This window comes from Solea solea, chromosome 10 (assembly GCF_958295425.1).
Source record: "Solea solea chromosome 10, fSolSol10.1, whole genome shotgun sequence".
NCBI lineage: Eukaryota > Metazoa > Chordata > Actinopteri > Pleuronectiformes > Soleidae > Solea > Solea solea.
The window spans coordinates 28,196,970-28,218,950 of NC_081143.1; the positions used below are offsets into that span (position 1 = coordinate 28,196,970).

At 44.4% G+C, this 21,981-nt stretch overlaps 3 protein-coding genes across 3 annotated transcripts; 2 read left to right on the forward strand and 1 right to left on the reverse strand.

The window, feature by feature from the left end:
- Positions 1–1,313: 1,313 nt before the first annotated feature.
- map1lc3c (microtubule-associated protein 1 light chain 3 gamma) lies at positions 1,314–3,257 on the reverse strand. The gene is made up of 4 exons (XM_058640851.1): positions 3,070–3,257; positions 2,939–2,994; positions 2,043–2,149; positions 1,314–1,617 (listed from the first exon to the last, which is right to left on the reverse strand). Exons 1-4 carry the CDS (start codon positions 3,128–3,130, stop codon positions 1,455–1,457), a joined length of 387 nt encoding a protein of 128 aa, XP_058496834.1. The 5' UTR covers positions 3,131–3,257; the 3' UTR covers positions 1,314–1,454.
- A 645-nt stretch (positions 3,258–3,902) lies between these two features.
- Positions 3,903–16,877, forward strand: strn (striatin, calmodulin binding protein). Its single transcript, XM_058640760.1, has 18 exons — positions 3,903–4,288; positions 7,166–7,269; positions 7,370–7,443; positions 8,225–8,309; positions 9,909–10,073; positions 10,156–10,303; positions 10,911–11,061; positions 11,140–11,244; positions 11,361–11,504; positions 11,582–11,718; positions 11,790–11,965; positions 12,045–12,092; positions 12,536–12,657; positions 12,750–12,917; positions 13,222–13,362; positions 13,497–13,598; positions 14,315–14,401; positions 14,483–16,877. Exons 1-18 carry the CDS (start codon positions 4,082–4,084, stop codon positions 14,650–14,652), a joined length of 2,334 nt encoding a protein of 777 aa, XP_058496743.1. The 5' UTR covers positions 3,903–4,081; the 3' UTR covers positions 14,653–16,877.
- A 425-nt stretch (positions 16,878–17,302) lies between these two features.
- On the forward strand, positions 17,303–21,706 carry LOC131467076 (BTB/POZ domain-containing protein 3-like). The gene is made up of 5 exons (XM_058640797.1): positions 17,303–17,446; positions 18,302–18,506; positions 18,935–19,025; positions 19,341–19,459; positions 19,532–21,706. Exons 2-5 carry the CDS (start codon positions 18,337–18,339, stop codon positions 20,562–20,564), a joined length of 1,413 nt encoding a protein of 470 aa, XP_058496780.1. The 5' UTR covers positions 17,303–17,446; positions 18,302–18,336; the 3' UTR covers positions 20,565–21,706.
- Positions 21,707–21,981: the final 275 nt, after the last annotated feature.

The window sequence follows — 21,981 nt, forward strand, 5'->3', positions numbered from 1 at the left end:
ACAGCTCCTGTGTCCCCGGCAGCTAAAATCACTGATTTTCTCTATGAGGTTTGGTGTGGGAGAGTGAGTGTGTGAGAGTGTTTTCCTGTGGGTGATGACCTCACTGTTGTTGGCTGAATGATGAATGCATGAATGTTTGTTTGACCACTGTGAGGTGATGTTTCCTGTCCTGAGCAGCTGCTCCAATCACACACTTCTGTCTCCAAACAATGAAGCACAATCACAGGAAAACAACAGCACTGATGGAGGTGCACTTCCTGCTGGCAGCAGGTGGCGCTGTGGCTGAACCTCGTCAATGCTGCGTCTGTCTCGCTCCCTTTTGTCCCGAGTGTAAAGCGACACCGACGTTCCCATTCACAGTCGACGTTCCCGACATCCGACACCATGTGAAGCGACTTCCCGCCTCCTCTCAGAGAGATCGCGTTTCTGCAGGAAACTAACAACAAAAACACAAACATCAACAGTATCAGGGGGCGGAGCCTGCGAGCACACGAGGTTACCATGACGACACTTCTTCTGTGAGCAGGTCATGACCCCAGAACGAACAGAGGGGTCAAACCTGCGGCCCGTGGGCCACGTGTGGCCCCTCAGTCACCTTCACTCATTTATCAGAAATAAGTTTTATCGTTAACTTTTCATCGTTCTGCAACAAAGACTTATTTTTTAAATCCTACGAAATATTGTGATACATTAAAGGAACAGTACTGACAAACAGCTGTGTGTGTGTGTGTGTGTGTGTGTGTGTGTGAGTGAGTCTCTGAATGTGATGAGCAGTCAGGTCTGTGGACCACTGCTGCCACCTGGTGGACTGATAATGGAACAAGCACCCAGGATGTTATTTTGTCACTTCAGTGTGTAAAATCCTTTGTTCAGTCTTAACTCAGTGACATAAAGTGACCACACGAGGTAGTAGTGGACCAGCAGATCGGCTCACACCGAACCCCAGAGAAAAATCAGTGAATTTAATCACAGCACACAAGAGTTATTGATCCACTGCTGCCTCCAACAAGTTCTTAATTATCAACTATTTAATTTAGATTTAACTCAGCGACAAAGTGACCACACGAGGCAGCAGAGGACCAGCAGCTGCTGTGTCCCACTGATTTTCTCTATGAGGTTTGGTTTGGGAGAGTGAGTGGTTTAATAAAAGTCTAATAGTGAGATAAAGACGTGAACATGTGATGTAGATATTACACAGTCGTGTTAAAGTGGATAAAATCTGTTCTTTGTTTTTAAAGCACAGGCTGGTTCTCAGCAGCAGGGGGCGCTCACAGCACAGTGAATTTAACACCAATAAAGATTTGAGAGAAAGCCCATTTTCACATAAGATTTATTAGACCACATTTCATTTAAAACCTACAAACAAATGTTACAATAAATAAGATCTTTTCATATTTACAGCAGAAATGAGGGCGGAGCCTTTTACAGTGAATAAAAGCGTGAGTGTGCGTGCGTCAGCGTCCGAACATCTCCTGCGAGGCGTAGGTCATGTAGAGGAAGCCGTCCTCGTCCTGGTGCTCTTTGTAGACCTGAGCCATGGTCAGAGACATGCTGGCCAGACCGCTGCTGTTCACCAGCAGGTAAAACGCCTGCGTGGGCAGCAACGCCATCCTGTTCCTGAGGAGGGGGCGGAGCAACAGACAGACACGTTAAACAATAAGACTGAGGCCGCATTCCATTTCTAACTCCTAAACATCTCAACTATGTGTTGCCTTCATTCAGTGAATGAACGACTGTATTGTAGTTCCTCTGGGAGAAAACTCCCACAATGCACTGCAGGAAGACGAGTGACTTTAAAACATAAGAAATCCTGTTTACGACAAACTCGTGTTCCACCTGTAACCAGGCTACCGTTGGCCGACAGCAGCTGTCAATCACAGGTCGTCCACTCACGTCTGTCAAAATGTGAAGACTTGAGTTTCACAGTGAGATAAAGACGTGATCATGTGACTCGTTTTGTTTTTCAAACCATCTGAAGCTCAGTGGAATTTTGATTGTTTGAATCATTTCTTCATCACCATGACAACGAGGAGAAACTTTACCTGATGATGGTGACAAACTGAGTCATGGTGAGCTCGTGAGGAACCAGGAACTTGGTTTTATCCAGAGGAGGAAGAAACTTCTCGCGTTCATAACGTTCAATAATCACCTGAGGAAGAGGAGGATGAAGGTGAGTGAACTGGATCCAGAAGAACTTTCCCAAAATTCATCCTGATCTGATTTAAACAAACACCAAATCTATAATCTGGAGCTGATCCAGATTAGATCTGATTGACACAGAGATGATGTTTAATAAGAGGGATTTCTGGAAAGCTTGATGGGGTTTTGTGACGTTAGTGGGAAAATTATTCTCAATTTAACGGGAACATATCTGGGCGACCGGCCTACACATCAGATTAAACATCATGTTATTTGAAGTAAAACATAAAAAACATTTCCGAAGAAACTGCAAATCTCATGGGATTATGAAACCATGAGATTATGACTGAATACAGTCGTTTAACCTTGTTTAAGTTTATAAAGTTTGAGAAACCAGAATTTGTTTTAATTCATTTGATAGAAAATTTGTTTTTGTCCAAAATTCTGAAACTGTTTCTACTTTAAAAAGGAAATGAACACTGAATATTAAACAGTAACTGATGAAAGTGCTACAGTGTCATTCTTTAAACATTTAAATCAAACTGCAAACATGCAAAACATCATAAAAAAAAACCTACAAGGTTCAGTTTACCTTAAAGAACTAGAACAAAACAAACAAACAAACAAACAAACAAACAAACAAACAAACAAACAAACAAACTCTAAAATATTCCACAAATCTTTAGTGATTTAAGCATCTATGAAGTTTGTGTTAAAACAAATTAAACAGTTAAATTGTGAGTAAATAAAACCTAAACTCACACTGAAGACATTTATTAAAGAGTGAAATCCTTCTTACCGGGATCTTGTTGGGAAACTTGGACCTGATTCCCGCCACTTCCTGTCTCCTCGTGGCTGCAGGGAAAGAACAAAAACATTTGTAAACGTTTGAATTTTATTTTAATTTAATAGTTGTTGTTTTTTTTTTACCAAAGCTCTTCCTCTGTTTGAAAGGTTTGCTCAGCTGCTGGTTTCTGTCAAACGGCGGCATCTCTGACCAGAGAGAGAGAGTGTGTGTGTGTGTGTGTGTGTGCGCGAGGAGCTGCGTTTAAATACACTGCGGCTGTGACGCGTCAGCTGATTAACACGAGGCGCAGTCACAGCGTGTGTGTGTGTGTGTGTGTTCAGAAAAAAGTAATTATCGTGAAAACTGAGACTTCCAGGAAAAAAAAAAAATCTAAACTCAATTAAATAGACAAATAAAACAAATTACGGAGAGTATTAGGGCCACATTTAAAAAAACAACAAAAACAGACTTGAGATATATGTTCTGTCAGTTTGTAAAACTCTCACTTTCCCACACCAAAGCCTCCATCTGTCTCCATCACCAAGTTGTCTTATTTTGTAAAATTCGTCTTAAATTCGCCTTAACTCAGTGACACAAAATGACCACATGAGGCAGCAGAGGACCAGGAGCTCCTGTGTCCCCGCCTGCTAAAATCAAGGATTTTCTCTATGGACTTTGGTGTGGCAGAGTGAGTGGTTTACAAACGTTCCTGTTGGAAAAGTCTGTCTCACTGTGAGATAAAGACGTGAACGTGTGACGCAGAGATCGTAACTTAAACTGAGGTGGATTTTATTGCAAACTATTTTTATTAAAGTGGATAAAACCAGTTTTTCCTGGTGTCTCTGACATGTTTTCAATGACAGTCAGTGTCTGTGTTTCATCAGCAGGGGGCGCTCACAGTCACACTGTCATATGTGTCACGTTAAAATAACCTGAACGATCCCCTTCATTCATCACATTGTTTTTGTATTTTGAATGTCCGTACCGGAAGTCCAGGTCGTCGTTGTTTCCGTCACTTTCCCAGTTTACTGGTTTGACAGCTTCCCCGCCACAGACAGAGGACCGTGGATGGACCTCACTTGTCTCCGGAGGTCACTTAACCGAAGCGGCTGAGAGCAGCGGGCCGAACCAGAACATCGTCGCCTCGGTGCGGCCATGGACGAGCAGGCGGGTCCCGGTGTCTTCTTCCCCGGCAGCAGCGCACCTCTGTCCGGCGGCGTTAAAGCTCCGCCGTCTGGCGACGTCGCAGAGGCGGTCAGAGCTCAGTACAGCGTCCCGGGGATTTTACACTTCCTCCAGCATGAGTGGGCCCGGTTCGAGGTGGAGCGGGCGCAGTGGGAGGTGGAGCGGGCCGAGGTGCAGGTGAGCCGCCGCCGTCACGGAGCTTCTCACTGTCCGCTAGCTCAGTCTCGCTGTCAACGCGGGGAACGTTGAGCCAAACCGCATTGAAGAATGTGGTAATTTACAGCGCAGCCACTTCCCAGTGAATAATTATCCATAGTGAAGTCACACTCTTTACTTTTTTACATTGTGCAAAGTGTGCTGCTTAATTCGGCGTCAGTGTGAGTCAGAAAACAACCCGTGTTTTCATAATATTTCTACTTTTGTGGAGTGTTCGCGCTGCTCTCTGCTGCTCTGTGCGGCAGGTTGGCGTGGACACGGAATGACGCACATTTGTTATGTCATGTAAAGTTTACGAAGGACGCGGGTGATTCGATGTGAACAGAGCCGAATTATAGGACGAGTCGATATGAGTCCAGGGAATGTGTTAAATCATGTTCCTGATGTTTGTCTGCGAGCGCAGAACAAAACTCAGACAGAATTCATGACTCTGTGAAAGGTGCTTTGGTTTCAACCAGGTTACCTGTGTGTGTGTGTGTGTGTGTGTCCAGATGTTTCCGTGTGGAGGTTAGCATGTCTGTTATTTCGCTAGCCCGATATAAAAATCGTCGATATCGATCAACTTTCTTTATCACGACAAACCTAACATCCAGTCTTCGTGATTTATTTTGAATGACCACTAGAGGGAGCCTTACCTGACATTTTCACATCATGTAAAAGTTGGATATGTAACGCAACCCCGCCCCCTCCTGTTAGAACTCAGGTCAAAGCTCCGCCCCAAATTACAAGAGGTGCGTTTTTACCAGAATGTTAGTCAAATATTTGTGCGACATTAACATTTGTAACGTTTCTTTTGTCTGTTTCACTAAATGAACGTGGATTATGAAAAAAAGGCTCAACTTTATATTTTGTTTATTTTTACGATAATATCAAGAATCGCAATTATTTTGTTCAGGAATAATTATATTGTGACGGGAATCATCAGCATTTCCTGTGTGTGTGTGTGTGTGTGTGAGGTGGATGTTTGCTTCTTTTCCTTTTTGAAGCTTGGCTATAAATATGCTAACAGGAGTGTGAGGACTGTAACACAGTGACATAATGATGACATCACTGGTACAGTGTGTGTGTGTGTGTGTGTCATCAGTCATGTGTTTTATTTTTTTCTCAAACCCTTAAAATCAAGTGCATTAATCTTGATGTTTTAACTCAAATTCACAATTTGAAAGAAAGCATTTTTACACACACACACACACACACACACACACACACACACAGACACCAGTGACTCATCCTGCACCAATGAAAACAGAAAAGTGTCTGCTGTAAGAGACACAGTGCAGGACGCCGTTTCTATGACAACAGTAAATGATTGACACGTACATTGTTTTCTGTCACTCATAAAGTGAACGTGTGTGTGTGTGTGTGTGTGTGAGACACATTCCTCCACACCTACAACACCTTGAAAACACCACGTTTGTTAAAGGGATAGTTCATGTGTTTCAAAGTGTACCTGCTGTTGTTATACTAAACTGTGACATCATCAGACCGCCGGTCACTGATTGGTCAGAGCGTCGTCAAAGAACCATTGTTTTAACAAATCTGAACTAATGATTCACTTCCACCCAAAACAACTGCTTTACAAGTCACTTGTTTGTGTCGCGGAGAAAACCATGATGACTCCGCCCAAACAGAGGAGGAGCTATGAAGTCATGGAAAACAAATGAGCACCTCCTGCTGCGTGATTTACAGAAACATGACGGCGTGTCACCGCCGTACAAACACAGGTATGCACACCTGCTGGTTTTTCAGACAGGTGTTGGCTCGTGGAGGCGAATGCCACCTGTAGCCACGCCCACTTTGTTTTGGTGAGCTGTTTGCCAAAAAAAACATGGTGACTCCCGGGCGTCGCCACTGATAACAGATGAGGTCACATGATCAAAAAAAACACAAAACACCAACGAACCTGAGTAAAAACACACATCTGTGTGCTTCATATGACCTTTGACCTCACACAGGCCGGCAGCCCTGACAGCTCAGACACACACACACACACACACACACACACACACACACACACACTCTCTCACACAGACACACACACAGTGACACACTCTTACGCACACATGCATACACAGACAAACGCACACCCTCTCACACACACACACACACATACAGACACACCCCTCACTCGTGTCCTCTCACAGTATTTGACCTTTGACCTCGTGTCTGACCAGGTTGGTCACATGACGTCTGTTCTCATGGCGCCAAAGGGTTCTCCTGGTGATCCTGTAGGGACAGAGGGGACGTGTGGACCGGAGGTCACATGACCCTCGTCCCTCGCCAGTCCTGTCCCAGTTCCCAGGAGGCTTTGGGTCATTTTGGCGTCCTGATGCCTGCTGATGCTTGGACAGACCATAGTTCTCATACCTGTCAGTTAATGTGTGGACAAAAACAACTTTGATGTGATGATTAAGCCGACTGTGCTGTCTGTGAGCGCCCCCTGCTGCTCAGACACATACGTTCACAGACAGCGATATATTAAGAATGTTACGCTCCCACACCAAACCTCATAGAGAAAATCCGTGATTTTAACATCACACACACACAGGAGTTGTTGATCCACTGCTGCCTCCATCACTAACCTCAAATGTGTTGTTTTGCAAAATTCGGCTTTTAAAATATTTAATTTAGACTTAACTCAGTGACACAAAGTGACCACGCGAGGCAGCAGAGGACCAGCAGCTCCTGTGTGCCTGCCAGATAAAATCACGGATTTTCTCTATGAGGTTTGGTGTGGGAGAGTGAGTGGTTTACAAGCTTCAGTTTCCTGTTGGAAAAGTCTGTTTAACAGTGAGATAAAGTAACGTCTGTGTGTGTGTGTGTGTGTGTTCCCTCCAGGCTCAGATCGCCTTCCTGCAGGGGGAGAGACGAGGTCAGGAGAACCTGAAGAAAGACCTGGTGAGACGCATCAAGATGCTGGAGTACGCACTCAAACAGGAGCGGTGAGTTCACACACACACGCACGCACACACACACACATGTTATATATGTGAATATACTTACTGTGTGTGTGTGGGTGTGTGTGGGGGTCTTCATCCTCAGGGCCAAACACCATAAAGTGAAGTATGGAACAGAACTGAACCAGGGGGAGATCAAAGCACCGAGTTATGACTCAGGTGAGACACACCTGTCTGTGTGTGTGGACGGAACGTCTCCCACCTGTCTGTGTGTGTGGACGGAACGTCTCCCACCTGTCTGTGTGTGTGGACGGAACGTCTCCCACCTGTCTGTGTGTGTGGACGGAACGTCTCCCACCTGTCTGTGTGTGTGGACGGAACGTCTCCCACCAGTCTGTGTGTGTGGACGGAACGTCTCCCACCTGTCTGTGTGTGTGGACGGAACGTCTCCCACCTGTCTGTGTGTGTGGACGGAACGTCTCCCACCTGTCTGTGTGTGTGGACGGAACGTCTCTCACCTGTCTGTGTGTGTGGACGGAACGTCTCCCACCTGACTGTGTGTGTTGACGGAACGTCTCCCACCTGTCTGTAGGTGGCGCTGTAACGTTACACCAAAAAACAGAGAAGACGTTTGACAAATTAGACCCCGCCCACGTTTCCTTGTGATGTGTCGTGTGTTCACACTGATTTTAGTCACTTTTCATTGACGGTAGTTAAAGGTAAAACTGTCCGACACAGGACAATATGACGTCATTGTAATCTCTAAATCTCTAAAAAGTATTTTATATGTTCATTTATCAACACTGTAGGTGGCGCTAATGAGGCTTAAGCACTTGGCGCCACCCACCATTCAAACAGTAGAACAAGGAAGTAGCTGCTGTTCCAATTGAAAAATCATACTCCCGTACTCCAGTCGTACCTCTGTTTACTTACTGAGAACGGGCCTAAGTCTCTAACCTGTGCGTGTGCGCGTGTGTGTATGTGTGTGTGTGTGTTTCAGATGAAGGGAATGACAGTGAAGCTCTCAGTCCTTCAAACAGCAGCCAACAACTCAGCTGGACACAAGGACGACAACTGCTCAGACAGTGAGTACACACACACACACGCACACACACACACACACACACAGTAACTATTAAAATGTTAAAAATGAGTTGTGGTTTTATTCACTTTGACCACACGGTGTCACTCGACAGTTGAGTCATACGTGAAAAATTGAAATGTTAACGTTAAAAACAGTTGAGTCTGGAAACGCAGCAGATGTTAGAGACAGTAATGAACAAGTTGTCCAGCAGAGGGTGCTGTGAGCAGAGAGAACATCGTCACCACGGCAACAGCGTAGAACTCGTTATAAACAAATAATGATGCTGTGTGTGTGTGTGTGTGTGTGTGTGTGTGTGTGTGAGTGTGTGAGAGAGCGAGAGTGCGAGAGTGAATGGTGGATTGTGTGGAGACATTGAGGCTTCTTGCGATCACAGAGCCTGGTACAGATTCTCTCTCTCTCTCTCTCTCTCTAACAAACATCCGATGGTGTTTCAGAAAACTCACTAGTTTCTCGGAGGATAAATCAAAGCTCGTTAGAAACGCTACGTTCAGGGTTGTACAGTATATTTACATTATATTTGTGAGTATATTTACATTATATTTACAGTGTATTATGAGTATATTTACAGTATATTTGTGAGTATATTGACATTATATTTGTGAGTATTTTTACAGTGTATTTGTGAGTATATTTACATTATATTTACAGTTTATTTGTGAGTATATTTACAGTATATTTGTGAGTATATTGACATTATATTTGTGAGTATATTTACAATGTATTTGTGAGTATTTTTACAATGTATTTGTGAGTATATTTACATTATATTTACAGTTTATTTGTGAGTATATTTACAGTGTATTATGAGTATATTTACATTATATTTGTGAGTATATTTTCAGTATATTTGTGAGTATATTGACATTATATTTGTGAGTATATTCACAATGTATTTGTGAGTATTTTTACAATGTATATGGAGTATATTTACAATGTATTTGTGAGTATTTTTACAATGTATTTGTGAGTATATTTACAGTTTATTTGTGAGTATATTTACAATGTATTATGAGTATATTTACATTATATTTGTGAGTATATTTTCAGTATATTTGTGAGTATATTGACATTATATTTGTGAGTATATTTACAATGTATTTGTGAGTATTTTTACAATGTATTTGTGAGTATATTTACAATGTATTTGTGAGTATTTTTACAATGTATTTGTGAGTATATTTACATTATATTTACAGTATATTTACAGTATATTTACAGTGTATTATGAGTATATTTACATTAAATTTATGAGTATATTTACAATGTATTTGTGAGTATATTTACAGTATCTTTACAGTGTATTATGAGTATATTTACAGTATATTTGTGAGTATATTGACATATTTTTGAGTATATTTACAATGTATTTATGAGTATATTTACAGTGTATTTACATTATATTTACAGTATATTTACAGTGTATTTTCACTCTCAAACCTTTGATGAGTCCAGAGAAACGACCTGTTTGCAGCTTTATATCACATATATCACGTATATCAGAACTCTCTCAGACGCCTAAAACTTTACCTTCAGAGAAGCTCCGCCCTGACCCGCCTCCTCTGTGTGTCTCCGCCCTTAGGTACCTGCAGGAAGTGGGCTACACTGACACCATCCTGGATGTGAAGTCTCAGCGGGTGAGAGCACTGCTCGGTCTGACCACAGACCAGAACCCAGCAGAGACCGGACCAGAACCCATGGTCAACGGCACTGAACCGTCGTCCCTGAAGGATAGCGGCGTGGTCAGGTACCATGTGACCTTCTGTTGACATGACGACAGAAGGATCATTCTTCTTCTACTTACCTGTTGACTTCCTGTTTCCTGTCAGTAAACCCGACATGTCTGATTCTGCCACCGTGATGGAGGCGTTTAAGTTCATCGAGAACGAAACCACAGAGTTCAGCGACGAAGACGAGGACGACGAGGAGGATGAGGACAGTGAGGGGGGGGATAAAACCGTCCTGGACCTGTCCACAGTACGACAACACACACACAGACATAATCCGTCCCCCAATCCCTTAAATTTAACCTTTACCCTCAATTTAAAGACTTCTGTTGACGTAGGAGACGCAGTGAAAGACGTAGGAGACACAGTGATAGACAAAGGAGACGCAGTGAAAGACGTAGGAGACAGTGAAAGACAAAGGAGACGCAGTGAAAGACGTAGGAGACAGTGAAAGACAAAGGAGACGCAGACGCAGTGAAAGACGTAGGAGACGCAGATGCAGTGAAAGACGTAGGAGACACAGTGAAAGACAAAGTAGACGCAGTGAAAGACGTTTGTCCTAAATTTAACCTTAACCCTCAACTAAAGACGTCTATTGACGTAGGGGACACAGTAAAAGACGTAGGCGACACAGTGATAGACAAATGTTGACATAGGAGACGCAGTGAAAGACGAAGGAGATGCAGTGAAAGACGTAGGAGACAGTGAAAGACAAAGGAGACGCAGTGAAAGATGTAGGTGACGCAGATGCAGTGAAAGACGTAGGAGACACAGACGCAGTGAAAGACATAGGAGACACAGTGAAAGACAAAGGAGACGCAGTGAAAGACGTTTGATCTTGTCATTTTTTAAAACAGATGAAGAAGAAACAGTCAACCACGCCGTCTTCCACGACCTCTGACCTCAGCGATGACCCCGACACAGAGGAGGCCCTAAAGGTCTTTGACTTCTTAACCATGACGGAGGACGTGGACGGATCAGCTGAGTCCAGGAGTGGAGAGGACAGCGGTGAGTGCGGTAAGACTTTCCTGTGTTCACATGTTTTAACTGGTGGTGTTGACTCTACCTCCCCCTGCTGGTCTGTAGAGAAGGAGCAGCAGCCTGAACTGTCCTGGGACGTGGACCAGGGACTGATCGCTCAGCTCAAGGAGGAGTACAGGAAGGAGCGCAAGGGCAAGAAGGGAGTGAAGAGTAAGATCTGTCTCCTCCTCTGCTTCCTCCTCCTGCCTCAGTCTCTGTTCCTCTCTCATATTTTAATGTTTTTTCCCCCTCCTCCTCCTCCTCCTCCTCCTCCTCCTCCTCCTCAGGACCAAACCGCTCGAAGCTTCAGGACATGCTTGCTAACCTGCGTGAGGGTGAGGACCTCCCCTCCCTGCAGCCTCCCGTGACTCCGCCCACTAGGCCCAGCGTACCCAGACTTGGCGAGCAGGAAGTGGGACGCCCAGATGAAGGTAAGCTCCTCCTCCTCCGCCTCCTCAGATGTCAGAGGACAGCGTGGGCGTTAACTCGGCTGATCTTGTCTTCGCAGAGACAATGACGTTCCTGCCGTCACCTGGAAAATCCTTCATCATCGGCCGAGTGGACGACGCTGTGTCCAACGAGCTGGGACTGGGAGAACTGGCCGGACTGACGGTCGCCAACGAGGCCGACAGCCCCGCCTACGACGTGAGTCACGCGTCCGTGCGTCCGTGTGTCTCCTCCTCGCACCTTCGTCACGCGTCCTTCTCCTTCCTCAGATTGCCAGCAACCAAGACGTCCTGAGGAAAACCTGGAACCCCAGATTCACGCTGCGGAGTCACTTTGACGCGGTGCGGAGTCTGGTCTTCCACCCCGTGGAGCCGGTCCTGGTCACGGCCTCCGAGGACCACACCCTCAAACTGTGGAACCTCCAGAAGACGGCGCCGACCAAGAAGTGAGAGACTCTGACGCGTTCACGTGTTCGTGTAGAAAGTGAAATGTCACATGTCTGACTGTGACCTTTGACCCTGCAGGTGTGCTGCGCTAGACGTCGAGCCCATCTACACGTTCAGAGCTCACAGGTGAGAAGTCACGTCCGTCTGTGGAGACACCAGGAAAATCAGATGTTAACTGAAGACTTGTGTCATAAAATCTACATCACATGATCACGTCTTTGTCTCACTGTGAGACAGACAGACAGACAGACAGACGTTTGTGAACCGCTCACGCTCCCACACCAAAGTCCAGAGAGAAAATCAGTGATTTTATCTGGTGTGGACACAGGAGCTGCTGGTCCTCTGCTGCCTCGTGAAGTCACTCTGTGTCACTGAAATAAATCCAAATCTAGGATTTCAAACGCCGAAGACAAGAAAATCAGACATTTATACTTGAACAACTCCTGTTTGTGTGTGATGTTAAAATCAGTGACTTTGGTGTGGGAGAGTGAGCGGTTCACTAACGTCTCACAGTGAGACAAAGACGTGATCGTGTTCTTAAATTAAAAGTGTGTTTGTGTCGTGAGCAGCGGGGCTGTGCTCTGCGTCACCATGAGCTCCAGCGGTGAGCAGTGTTTCAGCGGTGGAGCAGACGGCACCGTTCAGAGCTGGAACACCCCCAACCCCAACATCGACCCCTACGACTCATATGGTACGCTCCAGTCTGACGTCACATGGAACACTTCAGAGAAGAAGAGTCTGAACGTTTACACAGAGTCTGTGTTTCTGTGTCTGTTGTTGCAGAGTCCTCCGTCCTGCGGGGGGCGCTGTGCGGTCACACGGACTCGGTGTGGGGCGTGGTCTACAGCTCGGCTCATCACCGCCTCCTTTCCTGCTCCGCGGACGGAACGGTGCGACTGTGGAACGCCGCCGACACGTCGCCGTGTCTCGCTGTTTTTAACGAGCGAGGAGGTGAGGAAGGAAACATCCTGAGGAGACAAGTGTTCACTTAAACCTGATGTTTGTGTTTTTAACGTCAAGAATGAAAAGTGATAAAAAAACTAGACAAAGTCAGAGGACACAGGAGACTAGGACAGAGGACACAGGAGACTAGGACAGAGGACACAGGAGACAAAGTCAGAGGACACAGGAGATAAAGTCAGAGGACAGAGGAGGCAAGGACAAAGGAGACAAAGTCAGAGGACACAGGAGACAAAGTCAGAGGACATTCAGATAAATCAATAAGTGATAATCTTGTCTCTGTCCTCGGCGTCAGATCTTGGCGTCCCCACCTCTGTGGACCTGGTGAGCAGTGAACCCGTCCACATGGTGACGTCCTTCACCACCGGAGACATCGGTCTTTTCAACATGGAGACACAGCAGCTCGTCCTCAGGCTGGACTCAGCCGGACCGCCGGGTAAATCAATAATCAATAAGTGTCTGTCAATCAATCTGCTGCTGATAAAAATCCAGTTTACCAGATCTCAAGAATGTGTGTGCTACTTTGTTGCCATGACGACGTGTCTCTCTCTCTTGTCCCCGCCCACACAGATGCCCCCTGCAAGATCAACAAAGTGCTGAGTCATCCCACACTGCCGATCACCATCGCGGCTCAGGAGAATCGGCACATCCAGTTCTACGACAACAACACAGGTCGCTAAGGTCACTGTTTGCAGGCGTGGCCTACATGTCCCATGTTCATTCTAGGACCAGCGTATCCCACAATTCACTGCGTGATGACGTAGCTAATTAGTTAGCAATGCACGTTGTGTGCAGAGTTACGCAGAAAATTCTTTGCACACATGAGCGTCTTATTTCGGCTCAGCTTTGGTGCAATGATGTCGTCAACCAAAACTGAGACTTTTATTTTGAAAACTACAGGGTTCAGTTTAGTGTGGACAGACATAATCTGAGACTTTTATTTTGAAAAGTACGGGTTGCGTTTTAGTGTGGACAGAGAGAAACTGAGACTTTTATTTTAAAAAGTACAGGGTTGCGTTTTAGTGTGGACAGACAGAAACTGAGACTTTTATTTTGAAAAGTATGGGGTTACGTTTTAGTGTGGACAGATACAAACTGAGACTTTTATTTCGAAAACTGCAGGGCAGGGTTGTGTTTTATCGCAGACAGACAGAAATTGCGATTTTTCATGTCAGGTCATGTGACTTGTTTTCTCTTGTGGACAAAGAAATGAAATGAAAATGTGGGCGGGGCTTACGGTGAGTGAAGGAGAGGCCGAGCCCACTGAGCTTTGATCGTTTTTTTAATGTCAGATGTTTAAAACATCCGTTAACTTCTGGGATAATTATTTGACGTTTGATGAGCTAACAACCTTTCAAAATAAAAGCCTCACTGTTGACTGTGTGCAGGTAAACGGATCCACTCGATGGTCGCTCACCTGGACGCTGTGACGAGTCTTGCTGTGGATCCAAACGGACTGTACCTCATGTCAGGAAGTAAGTGTTCGGCCACAGACCACCCCCTGACACACCCATTCATGTACGCCTTCTCATCGCTGTCTCCGCCCCCGTCCTCAGGTCATGACTGCTCTGTCCGTCTCTGGAACATGGAGACGAAAACGTGCATCCAGGAATTCACCGCTCACAGGAAGAAGTTTGACGAGTCCATCCACGACGTGGCGTTCCACCCGAGCCGCTGCTACATCGGCAGCGCCGGGGCCGACGCTCTCGCCAAGGTCTTTGTATGACCACAGAAGGAGGCGGAGTTTGTGACAGTGGCCCAGCCCACCTCTTGGACTCCGGATTGTCTGGGTCCTGAAAACGAATGACAAGCAAAAAAAAGGAACACACCCCGATCACTAACGCAGAAACATTGCTTTGAAATGTGCCTTTAAATTCTTTTACAGGAGGTCAAAGGTCAGGACCTGAGGGTCATATGAGGACATTTATTTAGAAATCAGCTCTGTCCACATTGACCTTTTCAAAACTAATCACGGTTGCTATGGTAACAACATGGTTACCAAAAGGCTGCTGGTCGAAAACCAAAACTGAGACTTTTATTTTGAAAACTGCAGAGTTGTGTTTTAGTTTGGACAAAGCAAAGCTGAGACTTTTATTTTGAAAAATTCAGGGTTGTGTTTTAGTTTGGACAGACAGAAACACGGCTTTTATTTTGAAAACTACAGGGTAGTGTTTTAGTGTGGACAGACAGAAACTGAGACTTTTATTTTGAAAACTACAGGGTTGTGTTTCATCGGACACGTCATGGGACATGTTTTCATTTGTGGACGGAGTTTATTCCTGAAGTGAAAACATGTGGGCGGGGCTTAAGGTGGGTGAAGGCGAGACCACGCCCACTGAGCTTTGATTGGTGTTTACATCAGAAAAAATAATTCTGATGCGTAAAACATGCGTTAACGTTCTGCGATAATTATTTGATGTCAAACACAGTTTGAAATATAAGTGAAAGTGTTAGCCGACATGTGACACCATATATGACATCACGTGATAATTGAACAAACCGATATCTATGTTATTTCTTCTTAAATATATAGTGCGATATTATTTTCTTTTTAAAAACAACAAATTGAAGCCTAAACTTTTGACCGACAAAACCTGACAGATGCTAATGCTAATTAGCTCCTTCTGTTGTGTCGCAACACGTGCCACCTGCAGGCACGCACCTGCACCAACACATCGTATTTAGCGTTGTATTTTAATGACTTCTTTTTAAAGACTTGTTTGGTGACGATATTTTGTAAGTTTTTCTTGAAACGCAACATTTCTGCTGCTGTTGTGAGACGTTAACGCTCTTTTCTGCTTTATCCGATTTTTCTTTGTTTGTTTTTACTGTTCGATCATCTCGCGCAGCTGTTTCCTATCGGGGAAAAGTTCACTCACGAAAATGTAAAGAAAAAAAAGTTTGTACAGTTTTTAGATTTTAATGCAGGTATTTATTAATGTGGTGTAAAGAGAGTGTAAGTGTAAAACTGCGACGTGAAAGTTTGTGATTTTGTTGCTGCCTTCAGCTCGTAAACTCGTGTACAATGAGATACGAGGTATGCTAATGTTTATGCTAGGCCATGGCAGCTAACTCATGATAGCATTAACGTAACACAAAGACAAAGGGGAAAAAAATCTGACGTCAAACCCGAATTATGAGAGTTCCAGTTTCCCTAAAGTGGCTAATCACATCACTAGATCTAGCTTTGATCGTGTAGTTGATTTTTTTATATATATATCTATGTGTATGTATATATATATATCTATGTGTATGTATATATATATATATATATATATGTATTTATATTTGTGCACAGACACCAGAAGGGGACAGTACAGCAGCCATTTTGAAATTTGACAGCTTGGAATAACACCTTCAGTGGGCACTCCAGTTAAAACGTTGGAAATTACGAGTTTTATTCAAATTCATTGTAAGAGAAAATGAAATGATTCTGAACTCTGTACAACTAAAGTTACGTCGTAAAAACCCTCATTTTGGGGTGTTGCGTGGACTCATTTGACAAAAAAGGATTAAAGGGTGATGAGGCGACGTTTTTTTGTACAAACGCGTCCATGTTTACGGATTTCGCATTTCGATTTTTTCTGTGAAAAAACGTTGGCTCAAACCTTTTCTTTATAAAATAATAAACTTTAATTGAACACTAAATTAATCTTGACCGACGCTACTCGACAAAACTGCTTCATTTAGAACAACATAAAGCCGTTACCATGGAAACCAGCGTGCAGACATGACGGCGTTTCACTAATATTTATATTTGTTTTCAGACGCCGAAGGCCAAGGTTTGACTGTAAATTATTACGATTATTATTGTTGTTATTATTGTACAGTGAAATGTTTCAGAGAATTTAGAAGCTGATTTGTACATAAAGAATCTTTTTTTTATTTTTATCTTTTTAGTTTGAAAATGGGAGATTTATCAATAACAATAAAGGAATATGTTGTATATCATGGTGAGTCCTTTGAGAGACATTAATTCAGGTTTCTAATTATTGTTATTATTTTTGAACGTGTACTTGTATTATATTTTCAGAAGTATTTCTGTCTTTTCCTTATTTACACTTAACATCTTTTTATTTTTAAATCCCTCAAGATTCTGAGCAAACTGCAGCAAACAGACATTAAATTATATTTTTTTAATTTAAAACCCTAAAAACACCCAGAATACTTACTGAAGGTATGTTTACTAAACTAAAACTGTTTACTAAACTAAAACTAAAAAAATGTATCATTTTTAAATGAAAGTGTAAATACCGTAAAATATAATTTAACGTGGAAAAGTTACATGAACATTAAACACAAATGTCAGAAGAATAAAAGCTGTAGTTCTCCACTGTGTCCTCCAGGAGGCGGTGCTACGCCTTTAATGATCACCAGCGGCAGAAGCAGCAGTAGAAGAAGAAGAAAGAGTAAAGTGGAGTAAACAGAGCGAATTGTTGGAGGTTTGTTGAAGAACGTCAATAAAAACACGTGACTGTAATGAGAAGAAACGGATTCAAATTCATCTTCACGTCAAACGAGTGAGTTTTAACCGCAAGCGCAACAAAGATGGCGGACACTTCCGCTCTGAAACCGCTCACTTTAGTTGAGAAGCTAGCTAGAATGACATGCTACAGTTAGCAGCGGGTGTCTCGGCGTTTGCGTCATATTTCCATTGTTTCCGTGTGTCTTGCGCCTCGCGGAGTGGTGACGTCATGTCGGTGCGCTTCCTCGGTGCCAAGAATTGTGTGCCGTTAGCTGTTAGCCAACGAGAGCTAACCCTGTCACATCCTGTTCCATTTACTCAGGAAGTCGGAACTGGAGTCACGTTAGCCGACATGTGACATCGTATATGACGTCATGTGGTCATTTCGTGTTCTGTTTCTTCTGAAATATTTAGTGTGATTTCCATTTAATCTTTTTCAAACGATACAAAAACAATGTTCGTCTGTCATGGCAAGATGACAAATCTGACAGTGGCTAATGCTAATTAGCTCCTTCTGTTATGTTGCAACACACGCACCTGCACGTACAGATCATATTGAGCGCTGCTATTTAAATTTTTTTTTTATTTTGGGACGATAGTTCTTATCATATATAGTGAAAACATCGGTGTTTGTAAGAGTTCATGTCAAAATTCCGACTGAATATATTTGGAACTAGAGTTCGTTATTTCAGTATTTTTTTGCAGAAACATTGGCAGCCATCTTAGATCGTGTTGTCAGGGTTGAGGTGGCTCCGATTTCCCTCTCGTTCGTACGAGTTAATGCAGAAATATCGACTTCACACTTCCAACTATAACTGGAAAACTCTCACAGTCTCTCTCTCTCTGTCTCTCTCTCTCTCTCTCTGTTTCTGTCTCTCTCTCTCTGTTTCTGTCTCTCTCTCGCTCACAGCCATGTCGCTCTCCTCGGTCTGACGTCATCACAAAATGGCCGCTCAGCTGTTCGCCGTTAGCAAGCCGCCGACTCCTCCTTCCTCCGGCTGCAGTTCCACTTCTGTCCAGCAGGAAGAGCAGCAGAACGTGACCAACAACAACAACAGCATCGGCGCACAGAGCTGCTGTAACTGGCAGGGTCTGTACCCGAGCATCAGAGAGAGGTGAGAGGTCAGAGGTCAAACAACAGCTGGCAGGGTCTGTGAAGCCTCAAATCATCATTTTACTGATGCTGCGTTCATGCTACCTTGATGAAGTTCATATAGAGCTGTTAGCATGGTAGCATTTTATGTTAGCTAGTCAAGTCAACAATCAGCAGCTGAATCAATAAATCACAATAAAAACATTACTGCCAACAAACATTAAGAATGCTAACAAACTAAAGTTACCATGCTAACAATAAAGCTAACTGGCTGACAGAAGATGCTACCATGCTAATAAACAAAGGGCTGACAGAAGATGCTACCATGCTAACAAACAAAGGGCTAACAGGCTGACAGAAGATGCTACCATGCTAACAAACAAACTCACCGCCTTCAGTTCTGTCAAACACGTAACGTTGTTTGTCTCTGTGTCGTCGTTGTCGTCATAGAAACTCTGTCATGTTCAACAATGAGATGATGGCAGACGTGCACTTCGTGGTCGGACCACCGGGCGGAACGCAGCGACTTCCAGGACACAAGGTAAACTGTGATGATGTCATTATGGAGCGTTTGTTTGTATACAGCAGCAGAGCAGGGGCGGGCGGAGACAAGAGGCTGTTTGCAGCTCCTCCATCACTGTGACGACCTTACACCTACGTCTGTTTACGCTGCCACCTGCAGGACAAGTAACGCACTTCAAACAACTGACTCTTCTTCTTCTTGTCTTTTTCTGGCGTTGTTTGTGACCTCATCGCACTAAAACATTCGCATCACGTTGCTTGTGAACGCAGCACAGTTTGTTTCGTCTGTGACGTTAAATCTCGTCTCTCATGACGTCCATCTTGTCTCTGTCAGTATGTCCTGGCGGTCGGAAGCTCCGTCTTCCACGCCATGTTCTACGGAGAACTGGCTGAGGATCAGGACGAGATCCGGATCCCTGACGTGGAGCCGCCCTCCTTCCTCGCCATGATGAAGTACGTCGACCTCTGATTTACGTCACGTTACACCAAACTCACCTCTGACGCGTCGTTGTTTTTCCTCCACAGGTACATTTACTGCGACGAGATCGACCTGTGTGCCGACACGGTGCTCGCCACGCTGTACGCCGCCAAAAAGTACATCGTGCCTCACCTGGCTCGAGCTTGCGTCAACTTCCTGGAGACGAGTCTGAGCGCTAAGAACGCGTGCGTGCTGCTGTCTCAGAGCTGCCTGTTCGAGGAACCCGACCTGACGCAGCGCTGCTGGGAGGTGATCGACGCTCAGGCTGAGCTCGCGCTGCGCTCCGAAGGCTTCTGCGACATCGACATCCAGACGCTGGAGAGCATCCTGCGCCGGGAGACGCTCAACGCCAAAGAGATGGTGGTGTTTGAGGCGGCGCTGAACTGGGCGGAGGCCGAGTGCCAGCGTCAGGAGCTGCCCCCGACCATCGAAAACAAGCGGCTGGTGCTGGGGAAGGCCATCTACCTGATCCGCATCCCCACCATGGTGCTCGAGGACTTCGCCAACGGTGCGGCGCAGTCCGGCGTGCTAACACTCAACGAGACAAACGACATCTTCCTGTGGTTCACTGCCGCCAACAAGCCTGAACTCTTATTCTGCACCAAACCCCGCAAAGGCCTGGCACCTCAGCGCTGCCACCGATTCCAGTCCTGTGCCTACAGGAGCAACCAGTGGCGATACCGAGGTCGCTGCGACAGCATCCAGTTCGCCGTGGACAAGCGCGTTTTCATCGCCGGCTTCCGGTTGTACGGCTCCAGCTGCGGCTCGGCCGAGTACAACGCCAAAATCGAGCTGAAGCGTCAGGGTGTGCCGATGGCGCAGCGGATCATCAAGTACTTCTCGGACGGCTCCAGCAGCACCTTCGCCGTGTGGTTTGATCACCCGGTGCAGATCGAGCCGGACACATTCTACACCGCCAGCGTGGTGCTGGACGGAAACGAGCTGAGCTACTTTGGTCAGGAGGGCATGACCGAGGTGCAGTGTGGGAAAGTGACCTTCCAGTTCCAGTGCTCGTCAGACAGCACCAACGGCACCGGCGTGCAGGGAGGTCAGATCCCAGAACTCATCTTCTACGCGTGACAACAGCGCCACCGAGAGTCCAGCTTCACTGCCACATGAAGACCAGTTTCAGGACACTGCTGAAGGGGGCGGGGCTCCCGAGTTATCACCAACACTCGCTGCAGTTGAGGAGATTCTCGCAAGATCTCGCAGAGAGAATCTTAGGCCGGATTTTCAACGTCCAAGATCGCAGAAGTTAGATCACATGACGTAAATGTTCAAACGTTCATACACTTCAGCGACCGTAGCTACGCAGACGTTCACGATCACTGCGACATTCTGACTGTACGAACTCCATGAAGCACAACACTCTCCAGTCCAGTCGGTGGTGCTGTCGCAACGTGGATGAAGAGATTTTTTTAGCAATAATAATCACTCACAATGACAAATATTTCACGTCTCGCACGCTAACAAACAATCCACCTGATTTATTTTGAAGTGCCACAAGGGGGCGCTCCAGGACATCGTTAATCATAACAGTCTGATTTAAGAAGCGTTTACGAAAAAATTTAATTTTTTGTTTATGTAAATAATTATTTCATCAGCTAACAAACCGAAGTCGTGCTTTACGATTAAAGCACATTTTTACAATTATTGCAATAATAACGTGAAGTATTTTGACCTGGAAAGACGGCGCGTTATTTTAGAATAATTATCGTCGACCTCAGCGTTTTCTTCCTTCACCTGGATGATCGCCCCCTGGTGGTTGATCAGATCATTCTGCCTTACAGACACTCCCAATGCATAATGAGTAATGAAGCAGCCACAGCATGGAGTTTTTTTCTGCTCCACTTCCTGTGGCGTCATGATTTAAAGGGACAGTACGTTCCTGGTTATCCAGATAATTTCAGCTTAAATCCTGGCTTTTCTAATCGCCATGGTAACTGATGATTTAGTCACTTTCTCTCGAATTTCGTTAGTTAAATGTTTTATTTGGATAAACACTAATTCACTAACACTGCTCCAGCACTTCCTGTGCTTTTATTTTGAAAGAAAGTCGTCTGTTTCCCTTCTAATTTTTTTTTTGTTTAATGTCTAATGTCTAATGTTTGTGTAAATATGGTTCTGTTACTGTTTTGTTTTTTCTTTGATTTTCTGTTGAATGTGCAGTGAGTCAATCAGTGGCCTTATGAACACATGAATTAAATGAATTTATAAAATCAGTCTGAACTTTGTTTAAAAGACAAATCATTGCAGAATTATATTTTACTGTGTGTATATATGTATGGAGGACCAAAAGGGCCAAAATTAAATAAATAAATACACAATTATTGTTAATAATTGTGTAATTAAATGTGTCATTAATTAATTAAATACACAATTAAATATGTCATTAAATAATTATTTAATTTTATTTAATTATTGAATGGTGTATTTATTTAATTTTGGACCTTTCGGTCCTCCATAATATGTGTGTATCTATTATTTTGTATAATGT

Excerpts from the sequence above, each read along its gene's own strand:
- LOC131467076 (XM_058640797.1), top strand. The coding sequence starts at position 18,337 with ATGGCCGCTCAGCTGTTCGCCGTTAGCAAGCCGCCGACTCCTCCTTCC. Across the intron at positions 19,026-19,340 it reads AGCGACTTCCAGGACACAAG|TATGTCCTGGCGGTCGGAAG; the intron begins GTAAACTGTGAT and ends TGTCTCTGTCAG. Across the intron at positions 19,460-19,531 it reads TCCTTCCTCGCCATGATGAA|GTACATTTACTGCGACGAGA; the intron begins GTACGTCGACCT and ends TTTCCTCCACAG.
- map1lc3c (XM_058640851.1), bottom strand. The coding sequence starts at position 3,130 with ATGCCGCCGTTTGACAGAAACCAGCAGCTGAGCAAACCTTTCAAACAG. Across the intron at positions 2,995-3,069 it reads CAAACAGAGGAAGAGCTTTG|CCACGAGGAGACAGGAAGTG; the intron begins GTAAAAAAAAAA and ends CTTTCCCTGCAG. Across the intron at positions 2,150-2,938 it reads AGTTTCCCAACAAGATCCCG|GTGATTATTGAACGTTATGA; the intron begins GTAAGAAGGATT and ends CCTCTTCCTCAG.
- strn (XM_058640760.1), top strand. The coding sequence starts at position 4,082 with ATGGACGAGCAGGCGGGTCCCGGTGTCTTCTTCCCCGGCAGCAGCGCA. Across the intron at positions 7,444-8,224 it reads AGCACCGAGTTATGACTCAG|ATGAAGGGAATGACAGTGAA; the intron begins GTGAGACACACC and ends TGTGTGTTTCAG. Across the intron at positions 10,074-10,155 it reads AAGGATAGCGGCGTGGTCAG|TAAACCCGACATGTCTGATT; the intron begins GTACCATGTGAC and ends GTTTCCTGTCAG.